The following is a 20,219-nucleotide window of genomic DNA, read 5'->3' as shown; positions in this document are numbered from 1 at the left end:
GCACGTATACAGGTGTCAGACTGTGAACGCTCAAAACAGATCCCTTTCATTTCAATGGGTCGTTACGGGCGTGTAACGCGCGTAGTTTTTGTCAGTTTTTGCCACAATAACGCGTGTAAAAAATCAGCGCTGCAAAACAGAATCCCATTGAGTTCAATGAGTTCCGTTTTACATGAATGCACCCTTACTTTAAGGCCCCGTTCCCACGGAGTAACATGCCGCTCATTCTGACATGTAAACACGTGTCAGAGTGAGGCGCTTCAAAACAGATCCCATTGACTTCAATGGGGGCCGACTTACACGTGCTTCACATTGAAATCAATGGGAGGCTTTTTAACCCATTGATTTCAATGTGTAGTGCGCGTAAGCTGGCCCCCATTGAAGTCAATGGGATCTGTTTTGAAGCGCCTCACTCTGACACGTGTTTACGTGTCAGAATGAGCGTCGCGTTACTCCGTGGGAACGGGGCCTTAAAGCGTACACAGCACTAGACACACTATGTAGCCAGTTCATTAACCCTGTAGGGACTGTACCAATTGACTATTTTTCAGTTGCACCGAGCTATAGACTGGTATCACTGTTCTTGTTTTATAGCTTCATCAATCTTCCCTGTTCTCCATGTAGTATAAGCAAAAAGAGTGTCAAATATTGGGGTATTGCCAGTGGCGTAACTATCACAGTAGCAGTGGTAGCAGCTGCCACAGGGCCTGACAACTTAGGGGGGCCTGGGCCCCCTCACTAGTTAATACAACAAAAACCGAAATAAAAAATAAATTTAAAATTTTGAGACCCGAGTCCCCCTAAGGTGTCTGGTTCAGGGTGGGGGAGAGCCTTAGAGTGTGTCCTGACAATGGGGGAATGGTGGAGACATCGTGCAAGAAGAAGATAGTGCGGGGGATTCAACTTATGGAGAGAGCAGAGCAGCAGCGCTGAAGCTTTGTGAAGATTGGTGAGGTTAATCCATGCATGCAGGGCGGGCTGTACAGCAGACTGTACAGTGCTCACAGCTGCCTGCTATAATTTCTCCTTTCCAACAATTATAAGTGTGCTGTCTGGGGAAGAAGGGGTTACAAGTGCCATATTCAGTGTCTGTGAAGAGTGTTCTGAGTGAGAACTGTGAGAACACACTCCACTCAGCACCAGAGGTTATAGGATAACAAAACGTCCATATTTAACAATTTTCCCCAAAACCAGGCAGTCTTGCCCCTTTGATCTCTGGCGGGGGTCAGATCCCCTTCACCTGAATATTCAGATGTGACCTAGAGATATGCAATAAAACTTTGTGATGGAAATAGCCCATTAACTGACCTAAATGTGTACGTCAACGGGTGGTTTACCAAAAAAAAAAAAAAGTTTACTGTGTATTTTTATTGCATTTTTTATTTTTAAATATGAGACAACCCCTTTTTTTTTTTTTTAATTTAATTTTACACTTTTTTTTTATTTTTTGCAAATGACAAGGCTAAAGCTAGGTTCATACCTGCATTGGAGTCTCTGCCTAAAAACATCAGAGAGAAAAGCCCTGCAAGGAGAAATAAAACTGGGTGGAAACCCTTGTGACCCCATTATAGTCTATGGCTCGTGCGGACCCCAGCACTAGTGTGAACCTAGTGTCAAGTCACTTAGGCCTCTTGCACTTCCCTGGGCGGAAATGGAGGTGGAGGGAATTGGCGTGGGCATAGCTATAGGGGGTACAGCAGTGTTTGTTTTTTTTTTAATCCTGCAAAACCACTTGTCAGATCTTGTTCAAACACCACTATTTTGCTAAAATCTTTGCACTTTCCGTTGTCTTCCAATGTTTGTATTAACCCTGTATGTAGTAAACATGAAACATCTACTAGGCAAAGAGTCTCCATTAAATTGTGTTTATTTCGTTCAAAAATTTACAGATTTACAGAAAGAAAAACTCTAAGGGAGCGTTCACACTACCGTCGGTGTCCGACATGTAGTGTCCGCTCAAAATCTGTCACGGACACTAGGAGCGGACACTAGATGTGTCCGTGACACCTGTCATTCACTTGAATGGGCATCGGGTGCGTTCTTTTGCACTCCGTGCCCGTCCTTCCCTGTCCGCAAGAGAAGATGTCCGACTTCTCAAGCGGACAGAGGAACCCTGCATGCAGGGTTTTTCTGTCCGCTTGAGAAGTCGGACATCTTCTCTTGCGGACAGGGAAGGACGGGCACGGAGTGCAAAAGAACGCACCCGATGCCCATTCAAGTGAATGACAGGTGTCACGGACACATCTAGTGTCCGCTCCTAGTGTCCGTGACAGATTTTGAGCGGACACTACATGTCGGACACCGACGGTAGTGTGAACGCCCCCCTAAGCTCATACACGGGATAAAGACTAAGGAGGGGGTTAGATCTCTCTTTCTGAAATTTTGGGTATCCTGCCCTCTCAGATTGTGAATGTAATCGTTGTTTTTGACCCTGATGCTATATAGTTCATGCCTCAGCACTAGAACTTGGTTCCCTACTTATCTCCAGACTACGTCATGCTCTGAGAAGTCATTGCCACCTTTCGTGCACCTAGACTTTACATTTCAGTGTTAGGGCACCGCTATGGGGTCTGCTTCACCCCATATACACTAAGTAGGTTAAAATAGGAAGAATATGCAAATCTGACTTCCATGATGTAATGCACACCAATAGAGGGCGCTCACTAAGGATGTGCAAGTCTGTCTTCCATGATGTAATTAGGAAGACAGAGCCTCAGTCAAGCAATCCAATAGAGGGCGCTCCCTTTAAGATCATGCCCGACCTTCTCAGAGGCCTTTGTTTGCAATGATGTTCGGATTTTACCAGGTAGTCTCTCAGCCAAGGACAGCTGTTTCGATGTTCTTGTATCTCGTCAGTTTGGCGCAGAGAGGACTGACCTGGCAGAGGTGAGAAGCTTCAGACAGGGTTGGGGGGTATCGTCACTCCATAGGGAGAGACCACCATTTAGGTGTGTGGAGTCTTATTAAGCCATTAGCGCTCCACTGTGCAAAGGAACATGGGAAGAATATGCAAATCTGACTTCCATTATGTAATTAGGAAGTCAGTGCCTCAGTCATGCACACCAATAGAGGGCGCTCACTGAGGTTAACTATATCATGATGTCAATGTACTGTCAGCAGAAGGTCATATTATGTTTGTTTATTCTGGGAGGTGCACTTATACCTTAGATAAGCATTGGTTGAACTTACCCATCGTGGTGGTACTGGCACATCATCTAATATGTATAGGGGACTCTGACTCTCCCCCAACAGAATAAAAATTGGGCATGTTGAATTTAATTGCAGTGGCTTATTGCTCTCTCTCTACTAAGAACATCTACCACTTGGTCAAACAAAGCTTGCACATGTAAGGGAAGGTGGGGGTCAGTGAAGGAATAGTTGTCAGCATTCATCTATTGAGGGTACTTGGCCGCCTTTAAAGGGGCTCTATCAGCAAAATTATGCTGATAGAGCCCCACATATGCGCGGATAGCCTTTAACGAGGCTATTCAGACACCGCTAAAGTTATATTAAACTACCCCCACCGGTTTAAAATAAAACCCTAAAAAAAGAATATGATAATCTTATCTATTATGCACTGGTTAAACTTTCACTTTAAATAGTGTGCAGGAGAACATGATTTTATCATTCTAATGTCCCTTCTGATGACATGATACCAACTCCCATTATCAAATAGAAATCATACTTGCCATTTAACCCCTTGCTGACCGCTGCACCTAAGTTGTTTTACAGAAAAACTAGATTCCCCCCCCTTATTAATGAAAAACAAAAACACAATTGTTATCACCACATCCGTAACAACCCCCCAAAATAAATTTAGTACATTATTTATTCCACATGATAAACTTTAAGAATCAGACGTCAGAATTCATGTTTTCTGATCATCTCACCTCTCAAAAACAAAAAGTAATAAAAACTGATGAAAAAGTCCTATGTACCCGCAAAATAAAAGGTCTCGTAAAGCTACATTGAAATAAAATGGAAGTGGTAAAGTAGAGAGGGATTAAATGTTACTCAATAAAGGGTTAAAATGTACATAAGGCAGCGAAGTTATGTGCTAGGAATATTTACTGGAGCCATAAATTAAAAAGTTGCAAAAAAGTGACATTTTCAGTTGGATTTTTGCAATTTTAATGTGACTGTTAGGCTGAGTTCACAGAGTATTTTGGTCCAGATTTTGACACGGAATCTGTGTCAGAATCTGGCTCCAAAACCCGCCTCCAGCGGCTAGCCGTGACCTGATGCCGCTGCAGTACATCGGCAGTTGCAGCATTCCGCTCCGGATTAGGCCCAAATGAAAGAGCCTAGTCGGGAGGGAGTCATGGAATCCACCGCAAGATAAGGCAGCTCGCTTCTTTTTTCCGCGAGTGGAAAGGAATCGCTAGCGGAAAAAAAGAAGTAAATGGCTCCCATTGAAGTCAATGGGAAGTGTTTTTTGGAGTCTGATTCTGAGGCAGATTCTGTGTCAAAATCCGAACCAAAAAACTCTGTTTAGGGGGCTGAGAGCTGTTTATGTCTGGAGAACAGTTGTTATTTCCCTTCTCCCATCCCTCTTGGTAGCAAATGCAAAATTACTCAATTGGGATGATGTTAGGGTACATGTTTGGGCCCATGATAAAGCTCCTAAGAAATAGAAACGGCCAAAAATAAATGTTTGTGATGTTATGTTACTAGTTTTAGCAGTGTGACTGCCTCAGTATTCTAACCCAGTCATCCCATACGCAAAATGCCGCATGTAAGGGCTCGGTGAAGGTGGCAGTGAAGGTATGTAGATGTATAACTGGCTCCTTTAACTCAAAGAAGGACAACTGCCCGGCCTCGAAATCCAGACATATTCTCAGTTGGTGACAGGAGACTTTGCGACTCAACTGAACCTCCTTACTGTCATGTAGAACTGAATACAGATTAGTATTGTATCGCCTCAAGCACCAGGACTTGGTGTTTTCTCCAAAATATGAGCTATCTCCGTTTCGTGCTACGCTGGCATAGCTGACTCCGATCCTCCAATTCCCTGTTTCACTGGTCTCTACTTCCCAGCAGTGTTGTCCTGAGGAGAAGCTCCTGGTGCTGAGAACCTGAGGATAGTACTCAAATCTCTCAGGGTGATACTGTTTTACTTCTGACCTCGATATAGTTGATAAGTCGCCTGATATATCAATGTCCTCACAAGCTGTGTTTGCATCTAGAGGTATAGTCAAGGCTTCTTGCACATGGTTTTGCGTCTTCACACCAGCGACAAAGTTGGCTAAGCCCCTGTTTATCGTTTGCGAGATAAGAACTACGTCCAGATCACCTAAATCATCAACCTTACCACCCTTAGTGTCAAATGTATCTCTGTCAGGTTCCATTTCTTGTAGGACAGTAAATGGATCAGCCATGTTACACAGTTTTGTGATATGATCCATTTTGTAGGACATTTCTTCCTTCTCCTTCTCCAGTTGTTTGAGTACTTTAGTGACTGAGAGTGACACCCGATCCCTCTGCCTGTGGATCTCAGTAAAGACTTTCTTCTCCTCGTCATCCAGTCGACTTCTAATGTCTTTAAATATTACAGTTGCTTTATTGATTTCACTGTCGACTTTTTGTTGTACTTTCCTCATGTGATCTTGTAGTTTCTGGATGTTCTTCTCAGTCTCTTTGCTTTTTGGGATCAGATTATTCAAGATCTGTCTTGATCTTGCTTTTTTCTCATCCGAGACCTCTTTCATGGTCTTAATCTTATGCCCTTTGTGGTCACCGTCTAACCTGCAGGATACACAGATGAAGGTGGCATCTTTTGTGCAGTAATACTCCAGGATCTTCTTGTGAATGGAGCATTTTCTGTTACCCATGTTAGTGGTGGGTTCGGATAAGACATGTTCTGGAGACTTGCTGTGGACTTTGAGGTGACTCTCACACAAGGAAGCTTCACACAACAGACAGGATTTTACGGCTGGCACAGAGCACTGGATACAGTAGGTGCAGTATATTGCTGCATGTTCTTGTTTATTCTGAGTAGACAAGAAGCATTGAGATATGTTACTCAATGTGGTATTTTTCCTCAGAGTTGGACGTTCCTTGAAATTTTCTCGGCATTCGGGACAGAAGAATTTTCCGGATCTCTCCTGTGTATCCAATACACAATCAATACACCCCCTGCAGAAGTTGTGGCCACATCTCAGGGTGACAGGATCTGTATAGATACCCAGACAGATGGCGCAGTTCAGTTCTTCCAACAGATCAGCAGAGGCCATAGCTGTGGACATAACCAGGAAAATAAAGTAAATAAGTTTAAAAAAAGCAAATGACATTTTTAAGGGGCTGTTCACATGGAAAACGAAGAGTTGGTGGAATCTGCTGCTTGTTCTGGGGGGGAATCTGTCCCCAAATCAGTGTCAAATTCCTATGAACTCTATTGGGAGGCGTTTTTGGAGGCTGATTTTGAGGCAGTTTCAGCACCAAACAACTGTGTGCACTGACCCTTAAAGGGGCTCTATCAGCAAAATTATGATGATAATGCCCCACATATGCATGAATAGCCTTTAAAAAGGTATACGGTAAAACAGGGACGAAGCAGAAGAGTGGCAGGCTGCAGTAAATCCATAGAAATGAATGGACGCAGCCGACACGCAGGGGGTTAAGCGGCCGGACGCCGGCAAAGTCTGCATGCCGGCCACTTCCATTCATTCTTATGGGTGCGTGCTCGCTCATCTGATACTATAGCTTTTCCCACAATGATTGGCCAGTAGCCAAGCATTGTGGGAAATAACCTCCAACCTGGGGCCACACAATGGCTCAGTGGTTAGCACTGCAGCCTTGCAGCGCTGGAGTCCTGGTGTTCAAATCCCGCCAAGGGCAAAAAATTCATCTGCAAAGAGTTTGTATGTTCTCCCCGTGTTTCCATCCCATATTCCAAAAGACATACTGATAGGGAAAAAAATGTACATTGTGAGCTCTATGTGGGGCTCACAATCTACTCACAAATGTTCTCACAAATTTACTCGATCGTCGATCGGAATCCGAACATTTCCGATCCCAATCGCTCAACCCTACTCCTATACTGTGATAAGTCGCTCTGTATGGGGGAACGTACCATGGCCGAAGAGAACTCCTACTGCAAATAGTTGGGGACAAAATGTACAAGTACATCTCGATTGTAGAAAAAGAAAAAATGGTCACAGAACAAGGTGTTGGTGGACAGCTGAGTTGCTCCCCCTGCAGGTGCTTCATTGCATTGTGGGTAGAGTTTGCTACCCCTAATAGAGAAGGGAACCATCTATAAGTGGCTTATAGAGCAGCGTATAATAGATCTCTGGCTTTTGTTCTACAGCTGTGTCACATTAACAGAGGACCTTTGTTAAAATTTTTGGAAGCTGCTCATCACCCCTCCCCCACAAACCACTGCCCCCAGTATGAAGAACTGTTATAGTAATACGCCAGGACTTTCATTTTCCCAATTAAATTTTCAGAAACTTAATAGATCAAAAATGCAGTGAACAGAATGCCAGAGGTGAAGTGCGGACTGACACATAGACAGCAGAGCAGTTGTACAGGTGGAGATGGAGATAACACACATATATATATTTAGTTATGACCAGAAGATGAATAGTTACAGACCCCAGAAGAGGAAGGAAGTCTTGCGGACGTTACAACTATACAGCGAAAGTGAAAGAAGCAATAGAGGGCATATCAAGTCTGAAGACCCCTCTGACCCTGCATACTGTACCTGGTTGTGTTCCTTAAAGATGCTGGGTTAATAAGTGGACTGTATAGTCCTGGAGTCACGGTCCAGCTCACTACAGGGGGTGGTGGCATCCAAGAAGAGGAAGAAGAAACAGAACAGAAAAATGTCACCCAGCTTGTTTTCTTACACTTCTTCATAACTGGAAGGGGCGTGGCTACAAATAAAGTGAAGATGAGCCAAGCCCCGCCCACATGTGATGAGCTCGCAGGAATGTCAGCCCATAGAGCTGTACTGTATTATAGCAATGAGGCTGAGTTCACATGATGTTTGCAGTATGCAGGGGGGAAGTTTCTGGTGCAAATATCTAATGTGTCCATAGACATCGATCAGCTGAGGGAGGCCAAAGAACTCAAAAATTTGTGCACCCTTTTTCTTTCCAGAAATACATCCAAGACATGAAATCTGTGTAGGAAGTAATAAGAAATAAAAAAGTTCTTCTGAAGGTTCCCGGGCCTGTCACAGCAATGTTACCACTGAGGCCTGGCCTTGGCAGGCCTCAATACTTATACAGGGATCTTACCATAGATTGCTAGATAGTAGTATTCTGAAAGAAAAAAATTTAAAAAAAATTTGGAAAAAAATGTAAAAAGTTCAAATCACCCCTAAATGGGGTATCCATAAAACTTACACTATACCCCCTCCTCCAAAAAAAAGAAACCTGTACATGGAAATATACAAGTTACGTCACAGTGTCACAATATGGCAGCACATGAAAACATGAAAAATGGTATACAGTGTGTTGCTAAAGTTTTAGGCAGGTGTAGCTGTTGAAAGCTTCCAAAAATAGAAGAGTTGATAATTATATTTTTGTCAATCACTAAAATAAAGAAAATCAAGAAAAGAGAAATGTAAATTCCATCAAATTTTGGAGTGACCTTTGCTCTTTGGAGGAGGAGCCCTGGAAGTGATGATACGACCCACCACAGATATAGTCCTGATCTTATCATCATCCAGTCTGTCTAGGATGACATGAAGAGACAGAAGGATTGGACAAGCCTACATCCACAGAAGATCAGTGCTTAGTCCTCCAAGATGGCGGGAACAATCTCACTGTCGACACTGTCTGGAAGTACCGAGATGAACTGATGGAAGGCAAAGGGTAAAGATTAGAGATGAGCGAACAGAAAAATATTCGATATTCGTTTCGATTAGCCACTCAATATTCGACTATTTGATTGCATATCAAACCCCATTATAGTCTATGGGGGAAAAAGCTTTGTTTCAGGGGATCCCACCATTCGACTCAGGAGGGTCACCAAGTCCACTATGACACCCCAGGAAATTATGCCAACACCTCTGCAATGCAACTAGGACAGCAGGGCAAGCATGTCTGGGGGCATCTAACATGCCCAAGTCACTGTATTACCCCACTATCACAGCCTATCAACTACACACTTTCTACACTCAAAAAAACTCTATCAAAGTGGGAAAATACCTGGAAACCTTCTTTCTTCCCCAAATGGATGGACATAAACCCAAATTTAAGCTACAGAAACATTAACTTTAAATTACGTTGACCATGACAACCACAGATGGAACAGGCAATGGGAAATCCATCAAGTCATTGTGTGTGTGTGTGATGTGGTAAGATCTTCCAAAATTCACTTTTCTGGCCCTTAACGTGAGCACTTCCAAATTAAGTTAAAGGCCCTTAAGCTGAGCTACCAGCAGAGATTGAGGCCCTTCAGGTGACTTCAGCTTTGCACCAGCAGAGTTTTAGGCCCTTTGGGTGAGTAAAGCCTTGCACCAGCAGAGTGTTAGCCCCTTTAAAATTCTTAGCCCCTAAAACAGTGATTCCAGAACCATCACTCTCATTGTGTTGGATTGATACAGTGGATTGGAGTGAGGACATTGATAACATTTTGGCATCAAGTCCTGGGGGTAACTTTTATTTAGAGGACCGCAAAGGGGGAGAATTGGCTGCAACCACTACTAGCGGTAATGGTCCTCTAATATGGGACTCTACATTACCTCTACAGGGTTCTGATCAGGTGTTAATAGTCCAAACAACATGCTCCAGTACTTTACATGTAGATCAGAAACCACTTTCCCTTCCGACACCAGATTTAACCAAGCTTCATCATCATCATCCTGCTGAGATGGAGCCACTAAAGGAAACCTTGCCTTCAAAGGCATGTCCTGGAGCTGCGACTGAGCCAAATGTAAACACAGAGTCCTTTGGAACTGAACAAAATTCACCAGCAGTATTTTTGGCCCTTAGGGTGAGTTGAGCCTTGCACCAGTCCCATGTCCCATAACATCAGGCGGGCCCTAAGTTCTGCTCTTTGCACAAAGTTCCACTTGACCACCGACGCGTGGACAAGTGCATGCGGCCAGGGACGCTACATCTCAATCACGGCACACTGGCTGAATGTAGTTGAGGCTGGGACCGGGTCACAAACTGTGGCGGCCTGCCTTCTCTCCCCGCCCAAAATTCCTGGTAGAGTGCTGAAACACCAGTATGGAAAATACTCATCAAAAATGATAAGAGGAATGTAATGTAGTGCAATCCTATCCATGTATCTATCTCATATCCATCTGTCTCATGGCTCGCCATTTTAATATTTCTCATATCTAGTACTGTCTATCCCATAGCGATCTATCCTATATTATCTATCTAAGTTTTACATTTCTCGTAGTTATCTATATATCTCATATCTATTTTTGTTCTAATCTGTCATAGGATCATAACAATGGACTGAAAAGCTGACAGAATGACTGAAGCAGGCGGAGCGTCCTCTGTTTGCATCTTGCATGCAGAAGACGGAAGCCACAGAATGGAGACCCGAACTCAGGTATGAACCTAGCGTCAGATGGAAGAAAGATCATCTTGTTTAGGACACTACAGTGAATGATTGTATTACAATACTATAAATTCACACTTGCATTTAGCTGTCCATTGTTCTGGTCTGTCGGGAGAACCAGAACAAGCAGACCGCTACAATTACGGTTACATACGATTGACTATATCAGGGTCCAATAGGTGTCCATTGCTTTAGTCATCCATACACGACTTTTCCATCTGTCAGGCAGACATTGCTCCCAGTAAGCCTACAGGGGAAATTGTACGTTTTTATAATGGCTGTCATATTAATGTTATAGTCTGTGAATGGCGGCTATTCACATGGCCTGTGGTAATGGACCGTCACAATATAGGTCATGCTCTATTGTTGCCCATTTCCACAGATCCCTCCATACACTACAATGTATAAGGGATCCGTGTGAACTGGCGCCCCCTGGTGTAGAATGGCCATGAAAAACGTTCAGCCGTTGCCCCCCACGGTCATGTGACTATAGACTTACGCTAGGTTCACACCGGCGTTCAAGTTTCCGTTCTTCAAGTCCGCTTGGGGAACCGTAAAACGGAAACGCAATCTGCTTAAAGAGCGGTTACCAGCGAAGCCCATAGACTATAATGGGATCCGGAAAACGTGGAGACAAAAGTCCTTTCTCTCTGCGTTTTTTAAGCGGATTCAATGGAAACCATGCGCTAGTGTGAACGTAGCCTGAGAATACGTCCCAGGGTGACATCTCTGGTAATGGTGGCCATGTTATTATGTGTAATATACAGTAGGTATAGTGTTATACAGAGCCAGAATAATAGTATATGTGTCCTGTTTTATATGTTATGTGGCTGCAGGACGAGTTGCTCTATGTATCAGCCCCTCTGAAGCAGCACAGCCCTCACCATTGTCACATCGGGCGACAGGTCTGTTGTATGATTGTACATGACGTCCGTCCTGTCAGCCCCGCTCTCCCCACTATACACAGGCTGATGTCCGGGCGCCCTCTGGTGGATGATACAGTACAGCGCCATCTGGTGTGTGAAGTAAATGACGGCGGGGAGACTTGGCGGGAAATTGCACAGCCGCCTGTATATGATGCATTGTGTGACGGAGACGATGTAATGGCCGTGCTATAGCTAATATTTAGTCATGTAGGTGATTATTAATGGCGGCAGGTGCTTGGACATGTCGTTCTAGTTCAGTGCTGTGGTAGCAGAGGCTCCAAAATGGCGGCAGGTGGAGTCCTGACCAGTCTGTGAGAAGAGATTGCCGATTGAGATGGATTTTTTTTACAGACTTTTTGGTGATTTTTATGTTGATAAAAATATTTTTTTTATATTTATCTGAGGTAAAGTTTTCTTCCCAATGCTTTTTAGCGGACATTTCCAGACACTTCATCTAGGGCGCCGTTCATGGGAAATTTTCCTGTATGGTAACCACTAAGGGGTATTATATAGATGATACTGTGTGGGGGATATTCAATTATAGTGTGCCAATTTTTTTTTTTTTTTTTACCTTATGACTAGAGATGAGCGAACACTAAAATGTTCGAGGTTCGAAATTCGATTCGAACAGCCGCTCAATGTTCGTGTGTTCGAACGGGTTTCGAACCCCATTATAGTCTATGGGGAACAGATACTCGTTAAGGGGGAAACCCAAATCCGTGTCTGGAGGGTCACCAAGTCCACTATGACACCCCAGGAAATGATGCCAACACCTCTGGAATGACACTGGGACAGCAGGGGAAGCATGTCTGGGGGCATCTAACACACCAAAGACCCTCTATTACCCCAACATCACAGCCTAACAACTACACACTTTACACACTCAATACCACCTCTCTGACAGTAGGAAAACACCTTGAAACATGTGTATTTGGCACTTGCAGTGAGGAGAGCTTGTCACCAGCAGTGAATTTGGCCCTTGTAGTAAGTTGAGGTTGGCACCAACATTTGTTTTGAAAATCAGGGTGGATTGAGCCTCTAACCAGCAGAGTTTGGGCAAATTCATGGTGGAGGGAGCCTCTAAAAACCCCAGTTTGGACCAATTCATGGTGGAGGGAGACTCTAAAAACCCCAGTTTGGACCAATTCATGGTGGAGGGAGACTCTAAAAACCCCAGTTTGGACCAATTCATGGTGGAGGGAGCCTCTAAAAACCCCAGTTTGGACCAATTCATGGTGGAGGGAGCCTCTAACCAGCCCAGTTTGGACCAATTAATGGTGGAGGGAGCCTCTAAACAGCCAAGTTTTGGGAAATTCATGGTGGAGGGAGCCTCTAACCAGCCCAGTTTGGACCAATTCATGGTGGAGGGAGCCTCTAAACAGCCCAGTTTGGGCAAATTCATGGTGGAGGGAGCCTCTAACCAGCCCAGTTTGGACCAATTAATGGTGGAGGGAGCCTCTAAACAGCCCAGTTTGGACCAATTAATGGTGGAGGGAGCCTCTAACCAGCCCAGTTTGGACCAATTAATGGTGGAGGGAGCCTCTAACCAGCCCAGTTTGGACCAATTAATGGTGGAGGGAGCCTCTAACCAGCCCAGTTTGGACCAATTAATGGTGGAGGGAGCCTCTAAACAGCCAAGTTTTGGGAAATTCATGGTGGAGGGAGCCTCTAACCAGCCCAGTTTGGACCAATTCATGGTGGAGGGAGCCTCTAAACAGCCCAGTTTGGGCAAATTCATGGTGGAGGGAGCCTCTAAAAAACCCAGTTTGGACCAATTCATGGTGGAGGGAGCCTCTAATTAGCCCAGTTTGGACCAATTAATTGTGGAGGGAGCCTCTAACCAGCCCAGTTTGGACCAATTAATGGTGGAGGGAGCCTCTAACCACCCCAGTTTGGGCAAATTCATGGTGGAGGGAGCCTCTAACCAGCCCAGTTTGGACCAATTAATGGTGGAGGGAGCCTCTAACCAGCCCAGTTTGGACCAATTAATGGTGGAGGGAGCCTCTAATTAGCCCAGTTTGGACCAATTAATTGTGGAGGGAGCCTCTAACCAGCCCAGTTTGGACCAATTCATGGTGGAGGGAGCCTCTAATTAGCCCAGTTTGGACCAATTAATTGTGGAGGGAGCCTCTAACCAGCCCAGTTTGGACCAATTAATGGTGGAGGGAGCCTCTAAAAAACCCAGTTTGGACCAATTCATGGTGGAGGGAGCCTCTAATTAGCCCAGTTTGGACCAATTAATTGTGGAGGGAGCCTCTAACCAGCCCAGTTTGGACCAATTAATGGTGGAGGGAGCCTCTAAAAAACCCAGTTTGGACCAATTCATGGTGGAGGGAGCCTCTAATTAGCCCAGTTTGGACCAATTAATTGTGGAGGGAGCCTCTAACCAGCCCAGTTTGGACCAATTAATGGTGGAGGGAGCCTCTAACCACCCCAGTTTGGACCAATTCATGGTGGAGGGAGCCTCTAACCACCCCAGTTTGGACCAATTCATGGTGGAGGGAGCCTCTAAACAGCCCAGTTTGGGCAAATTCATGGTGGAGGGAGCCTCTAACCAGCAGAGTTGGGGGAAATCAGGGTGGAGGGAGCCTAGTATTAGCAGAATTGTGCAACGCTTATGGTGGATGAGTATGAGGATGCGGAGGAATTGGAGAGGTTGAGTACAGACATGGAGTTTCATGTTGGGGTGCTTTACACAGGTGGGCACAAAAATGACGGCTCTACCCAGTGGTGGTTCATTTTTATCAAAGTGAGCCGGTCGGCACTCTCAGCTGACAGACGGGTGCGCTTGTCAGTGATGATGCCACCGGCTGCACTGAACACCCTCTCAGATAGGACGCTGGCGGCAGGACAGGACAGCACCTCCAAGGCATATAGGGCAAGTTCAAGCCACAGGTCCAACTTCGACACCCAATACGTGTAGGGCGCAGAGGGGTCGGAGAGGACAGGGCTGTGGTCGGAAAGGTATTCCCGCAACATGCGCCTATACTTCTCACGCCTGGTGACACTAGGACCCTCCGTGGCGGCACTTTGGCGAGGGGGTGCCATCAAGGTGTCCCAGACCTTAGACAGTGTGCCCCTCGTTTGTGTGGACCGGTGAGAACTTGGTTGCCTACTGGAGGAACTGCCCTCCCTGCCGCCAACGTCACATGCTGGAAACATCTCCATCATATTCTGCACCAATTGCCTGTGGCAAGCATTGATGCGATTGGCCCTCCCCTCTACCGGAATAAAAGACGAGATGTTGTTTTTATACCGGGGGTCAAGGATAGCAAAGATCCAGTACTGGTTGTCCTCCATGATTTTGACAATACGCTTGTCGGTTGTAAAGCACCCCAACATGAACTCAGCCATGTCTGCCACAGTGTTAGTTGGCATGACTCCTCTGGCCCCACCGGAAAGTTCAATCTCCATTTCCTCCTCATCCTCCATGTCTACCCATCCGCGCTGCAACAATGGGACGATTCGAAGTTGCCCGGAAGCCTCCTGTATCACCATCACATCATCGGACAACTCTTCTTCCTCCTCCTCCTCCTCCTCCTCCTCCATTAAACGCAGTGAAGCGGACAGATGTGTGGACCTACTCTCCAGCTGTGACGGATCGGATGCTATCCCTAACTCCTCTGTGTGATCTGAGTTATCCCTGATGTCAATCAGGGATTCTCTCAGAACACACAAGAGCGGGATTGTAAGGCTCACCATCGCATCCTCAGAGCTCACCCTCCTTGTGGACTCCTCAAAGACCCGTAGGATGTCACAAAGGTCTCTCATCCATGGCCACTCATGGATGTGAAACTGAGGCAGCTGACTTTGTGGCACCCTAGGGTTTTGTAGCTGGTATTCCATCAAAGGTCTCTGCTGCTCAACCACTCTATTCAACATCTGAAACGTTGAGTTCCAGCGTGTGGGGACGTCGCACAAAAGCCGGTGTTGTGGCACATGCAGGCGTTGCTGGAGAGATTTTAAGCTAGCAGCGGCTACTGTCGACTTGCGAAAGTGGGCGCACATGCGCCGCACTTTCACCAGTAGCTCTGGAACATTGGGGTAGCTCTTTAGGAAACGTTGCACCACTAGGTTGAAGACGTGGGCCAGGCATGGAACATGTTGGAGTCCGGCAAGCTCCAGAGCTGCTACCAGGTTCCGGCCGTTATCACAAACGACCATGCCTGGGCCCAGGTGCAGCGGCTCAAACCATATTGCCGTCTCATCGAGGAGGGCATCCCTCACCTCGGAGGCAGTGTGCTGTCTGTCCCCCAAGCTGATCAGCTTCAGCACAGCCTGCTGACGTCTACCAACGCCAGTGCTGCAACGTTTCCAACTCGTAGCTGGGGTCAATCTAACAGCGGAGGAGGAGGCGGTGGCGGAGGAGGAGGCGGTGGCGGAGGAGGAGGTGGTAGAGGAGGAGGAGGAGGAGGGGGGTGTTCTTCTCGTGTCCCTGCCAGGAATGTTAGGCGGGGAGACGAGGTACACCGGGCCAGTTTGGGAAGCAGTCCCAGCCTCAACTACATTCACCCAGTGTGCCGTCAGTGAAATGTAGCGTCCCTGTCCGCATGCACTTGTCCACGCGTCGGTGGTCAAGTGGACCTTTGTGCAAAGCGCGGAACTAAGGGCCCGCCTGATGTTGAGTGACACGTGCTGGTGCAAGGCGGGGACGGCACACCGGGAGAAGTAGTGACGGCTAGGGACGGCATAGCGAGGTGCCGCAGTTGCCATCAGGTCCAGGAAGGCGGGAGTTTCAACAAGCCGGAACGCCAACATCTCCTGGGCCAGCAGTTTAGCGATGTTGGCGTTCAAGGCTTGCGCGTGTGGGTGGTTAGCAGTGTATTTCTGCCGCCGCTCCAATGTCTGAGAGATGGTGGGTTGTTGTAAAGAAACGCCTGATGGTGCCTTTGATGGTGCAGGAGAAGGAGATAAGACAGGACCAGGGGAGGATGAGGTAGAAGTCAACAAAGTGGCGGAGGCAGATGAAGTGGTGTCCTGGCTCGTCCTCTGGAGTGCATCGCCAGCACAGTCAGCAGTGGCAGTGGCAGAGGCAGAGGCAGAGGCAGTGGCAGTGGCGTGAACGGCAGTCGGCCTTTGTCCTGCCGTTGCTGCCTGCCACTGATTCCAGTGCTTGGATTCCAAATGACGGCGCATTGAAGTGGTGGACAGGTTGCTCTTCTCAGAGCCCCTAATCAATTTCGAGAGGCAAATTGTGCAGACAACACTATATCTGTCCTCGGCGCATTCCTTGAAAAAACTCCACACCTTCGAGAAACGTGCCCTCGAGGTGGGAGTTTTTCGGGGCTGGGTACGAACTGGAACATCTTGGGAGATTCCGGGTGTGGCCTGGCTTCGCCTAAGCTGCTGACCTCTGCCTCTGCCTCTAGCTACCCTTTTTGGTGCTGCACCTGCCTCAACATCCACACTACTTTCCCCGCTTGACATCCCCCCTGTCCAGGTCGGGTCAGTGTCCTCATCATCCACCACTTCCTCTTCCAACTCCTGTCTCATCTCCTCCTCCCGCACAATGCGCCGGTCAACTGGATGCCCTGACGGCAACTGCGTCACATCATCGTCGATGAGGGTGGGTTGCTGGTCATCCACCACCAAATCGAACGGAGATGGAGGAGACTCTAGTGTTTGAGCATCTGGATACAGATGCTCCTCTGTTAGGTTCGTGGAATCGTGACGTGGAGAGGCAGGTTGAGGGACAATGAAAGGAGCGGAGAACAGCTCTGGGGAGCAGGGACAGTTTGGGTTATTGTTCTGTAAAGCTTCGGAATTTTGGGAGGAAGGAAGACAAGACTGTTGGGTAATAGGAGGAGAGGAGGCAGAGTCTGACTGGCTGCTGGACAATGTGCTGTAAGCGTTCTCTGACAGCCATTGCAAGACCTGTTCCTGGTTCTCGGGCCTACTAAGGTTTGTACCCTGCAGTTTAGTTAATGTGGCAAGCAACCCTGGCACTGTGGAGTGGCGCAATGCTTGCTGCCCCACAGGAGTAGGCACGGGACGCCCTGTGGCTTCACTGCTACCTTGCTCCCCAGAACCATTCCCCCGACCTCGCCCACGGCCTCGTCCACGTCCCTTTCCGGGAGCCTTGCGCATTTTGAATTCCTAGTTAGAAATTGGCACTGTATACCAGTAGTAAAAATTGTGGGTGCACGTAACCCCAATATATTCTTTGAATTCCCAGTCAGAAACTGGCACTATATGGCAGTAGCAAGAAATGAGGGTATTTGTATTCCCAATATACTCTTTGAATTCCCAGTCAGACAATGGCACTGTATACCAGTAGTAAAAATTGTGGGTGCACGTAACCCCAATATATTCTTTGAATTCCCAGTCAGACACTGGCACTATATGGCAGTAGCAAGAAATGAGGGTATTTGTATTCCCAATATATTCTTTGAATTCCCAGTCAGACAATGGCACTGTATACCAGTAGTAAAAATTGTGGGTGCACGTAACCCCAATATATTCTTTGAATTACCAGTCAGAAACTGGCACTATATGGCAGTAGCAAGAAATGAGGGTATTTATAACCCCAATATATTCTTTGAATTCCCAGTCAGACAATGGCACTGTATACCAGTAGTAAAAATTGTGGGTGCACGTAACCCCAATATATTCTTTGAATTCCCAGTCAGAAACTGGCACTATATGGCAGTAGCAAGAAATGAGGGTATTTATAACCCCAATATATTCTTTGAATTCCCAGTCAGACAATGGCACTGTATACCAGTAGTAAAAATTGTGGGTGCACGTAACCCCAATATATTCTTTGAATTCCCAGTCAGAAACTGGCACTATATGGCAGTAGCAAGAAATGAGGGTATTTGTATTCCCAATATACTCTTTGAATTCCCAGTCAGACAATGGCACTGTATACCAGTAGTAAAAATTGTGGGTGCACGTAACCCCAATATATTCTTTGAATTCCCAGTCAGACACTGGCACTATATGGCAGTAGCAAGAAATGAGGGTATTTGTATTCCCAATATACTCTTTGAATTCCCAGTCAGACAATGGCACTGTATACCAGTAGTAAAAATTGTGGGTGCACGTAACCCCAATATATTCTTTGAATTCCCAGTCAGAAACTGGCACTATATGGCAGTAGCAAGAAATGAGGGTATTTGTATTCCCAATATACTCTTTGAATTCCCAGTCAGACAATGGCACTGTATACCAGTAGTAAAAATTGTGGGTGCACGTAACCCCAATATATTCTTTGAATTCCCAGTCAGACACTGGCACTATATGGCAGTAGCAAGAAATGAGGGTATTTGTATTCCCAATATACTCTTTGAATTCCCAGTCAGACAATGGCACTGTATACCAGTAGTAAAAATTGTGGGTGCACGTAACCCCAATATATTCTTTGAATTCCCAGTCAGACACTGGCACTATATGGCAGTAGCAAGAAATGAGGGTATTTGTATTCCCAATATACTCTTTGAATTCCCAGTCAGACAATGGCACTGTATACCAGTAGTAAAAATTGTGGGTGCACGTAACCCCAATATATTCTTTGAATTACCAGTCAGAAACTGGCACTATATGGCAGTAGCAAGAAATGAGGGTATTTATAACCCCAATATATTCTTTGAATTCCCAGTCAGACAATGGCACTGTATACCAGTAGTAAAAATTGTGGGTGCACGTAACCCCAATATATTCTTTGAATTCCCAGTCAGAAACTGGCACTATATGGCAGTAGCAAGAAATGAGGGTATTTGTATTCCCAATATACTCTTTGAATTCCCAGTCAGACAATGGCACTGTATACCAGTAGTAAAAATTGTGGGTGCACGTAACCCCAATATATTCTTTGAATTCCCAGTCAGACACTGGCACTATATGGCAGTAGCAAGAAATGAGGGTATTTGTATTCCCAATATATTCTTTGAATTCCCAGTCAGACAATGGCACTGTATACCAGTAGTAAAAATTGTGGGTGCACGTAACCCCAATATATTCTTTGAATTACCAGTCAGAAACTGGCACTATATGGCAGTAGCAAGAAATGAGGGTATTTATAACCCCAATATATTCTTTGAATTCCCAGTCAGACAATGGCACTGTATACCAGTAGTAAAAATTGTGGGTGCACGTAACCCCAATATATTCTTTGAATTCCCAGTCAGAAACTGGCACTATATGGCAGTAGCAAGAAATGAGGGTATTTATAACCCCAATATATTCTTTGAATTCCCAGTCAGACAATGGCACTGTATACCAGTAGTAAAAATTGTGGGTGCACGTAACCCCAATATATTCTTTGAATTCCCAGTCAGAAACTGGCACTATATGGCAGTAGCAAGAAATGAGGGTATTTGTATTCCCAATATACTCTTTGAATTCCCAGTCAGACAATGGCACTGTATACCAGTAGTAAAAATTGTGGGTGCACGTAACCCCAATATATTCTTTGAATTCCCAGTCAGACACTGGCACTATATGGCAGTAGCAAGAAATGAGGGTATTTGTATTCCCAATATACTCTTTGAATTCCCAGTCAGACAATGGCACTGTATACCAGTAGTAAAAATTGTGGGTGCACGTAACCCCAATATATTCTTTGAATTACCAGTCAGAAACTGGCACTATATGGCAGTAGCAAGAAATGAGGGTATTTATAACCCCAATATATTCTTTGAATTCCCAGTCAGACAATGGCACTGTATACCAGTAGTAAAAATTGTGGGTGCACGTAACCCCAATATATTCTTTGAATTCCCAGTCAGACACTGGCACTATATGGCAGTAGCAAGAAATGAGGGT

The 20,219-nt window shown here is 45.8% G+C and overlaps 1 protein-coding gene across 2 annotated transcripts in view; it reads right to left on the bottom strand.

The window, feature by feature from the left end:
- Positions 1 to 4,611: 4,611 nt before the first annotated feature.
- The window catches only part of LOC142210359 (E3 ubiquitin/ISG15 ligase TRIM25-like), a 95,333-nt gene continuing 79,725 nt past the window's right edge, over positions 4,612 to 20,219 (bottom strand). The window contains exons 1-2 of one of the 2 annotated variants that reach the window (XM_075279462.1): positions 7,706 to 7,841; positions 4,612 to 6,235 (exon numbers count right to left, since the gene is read on the bottom strand). In XM_075279462.1, coding sequence (XP_075135563.1) covers positions 4,677 to 6,233 — 1,557 coding nt within the window. In that variant the 5' untranslated portion in view covers positions 6,234 to 6,235; positions 7,706 to 7,841 and the 3' untranslated portion in view covers positions 4,612 to 4,676. Of the gene's footprint in view, positions 6,236 to 7,705; positions 7,842 to 20,219 lie in introns of those variants that run through there. The other variant, XM_075279461.1, reaches the window with a different exon arrangement.

This window comes from Leptodactylus fuscus, chromosome 6, assembly GCF_031893055.1.
Source record: "Leptodactylus fuscus isolate aLepFus1 chromosome 6, aLepFus1.hap2, whole genome shotgun sequence".
In the NCBI taxonomy this organism is placed as follows: Eukaryota; Metazoa; Chordata; class Amphibia; order Anura; family Leptodactylidae; genus Leptodactylus; species Leptodactylus fuscus.
Note: the sequence above shows the minus strand (reverse complement) of the source record. Positions and strands in the feature narration are given on the sequence as shown.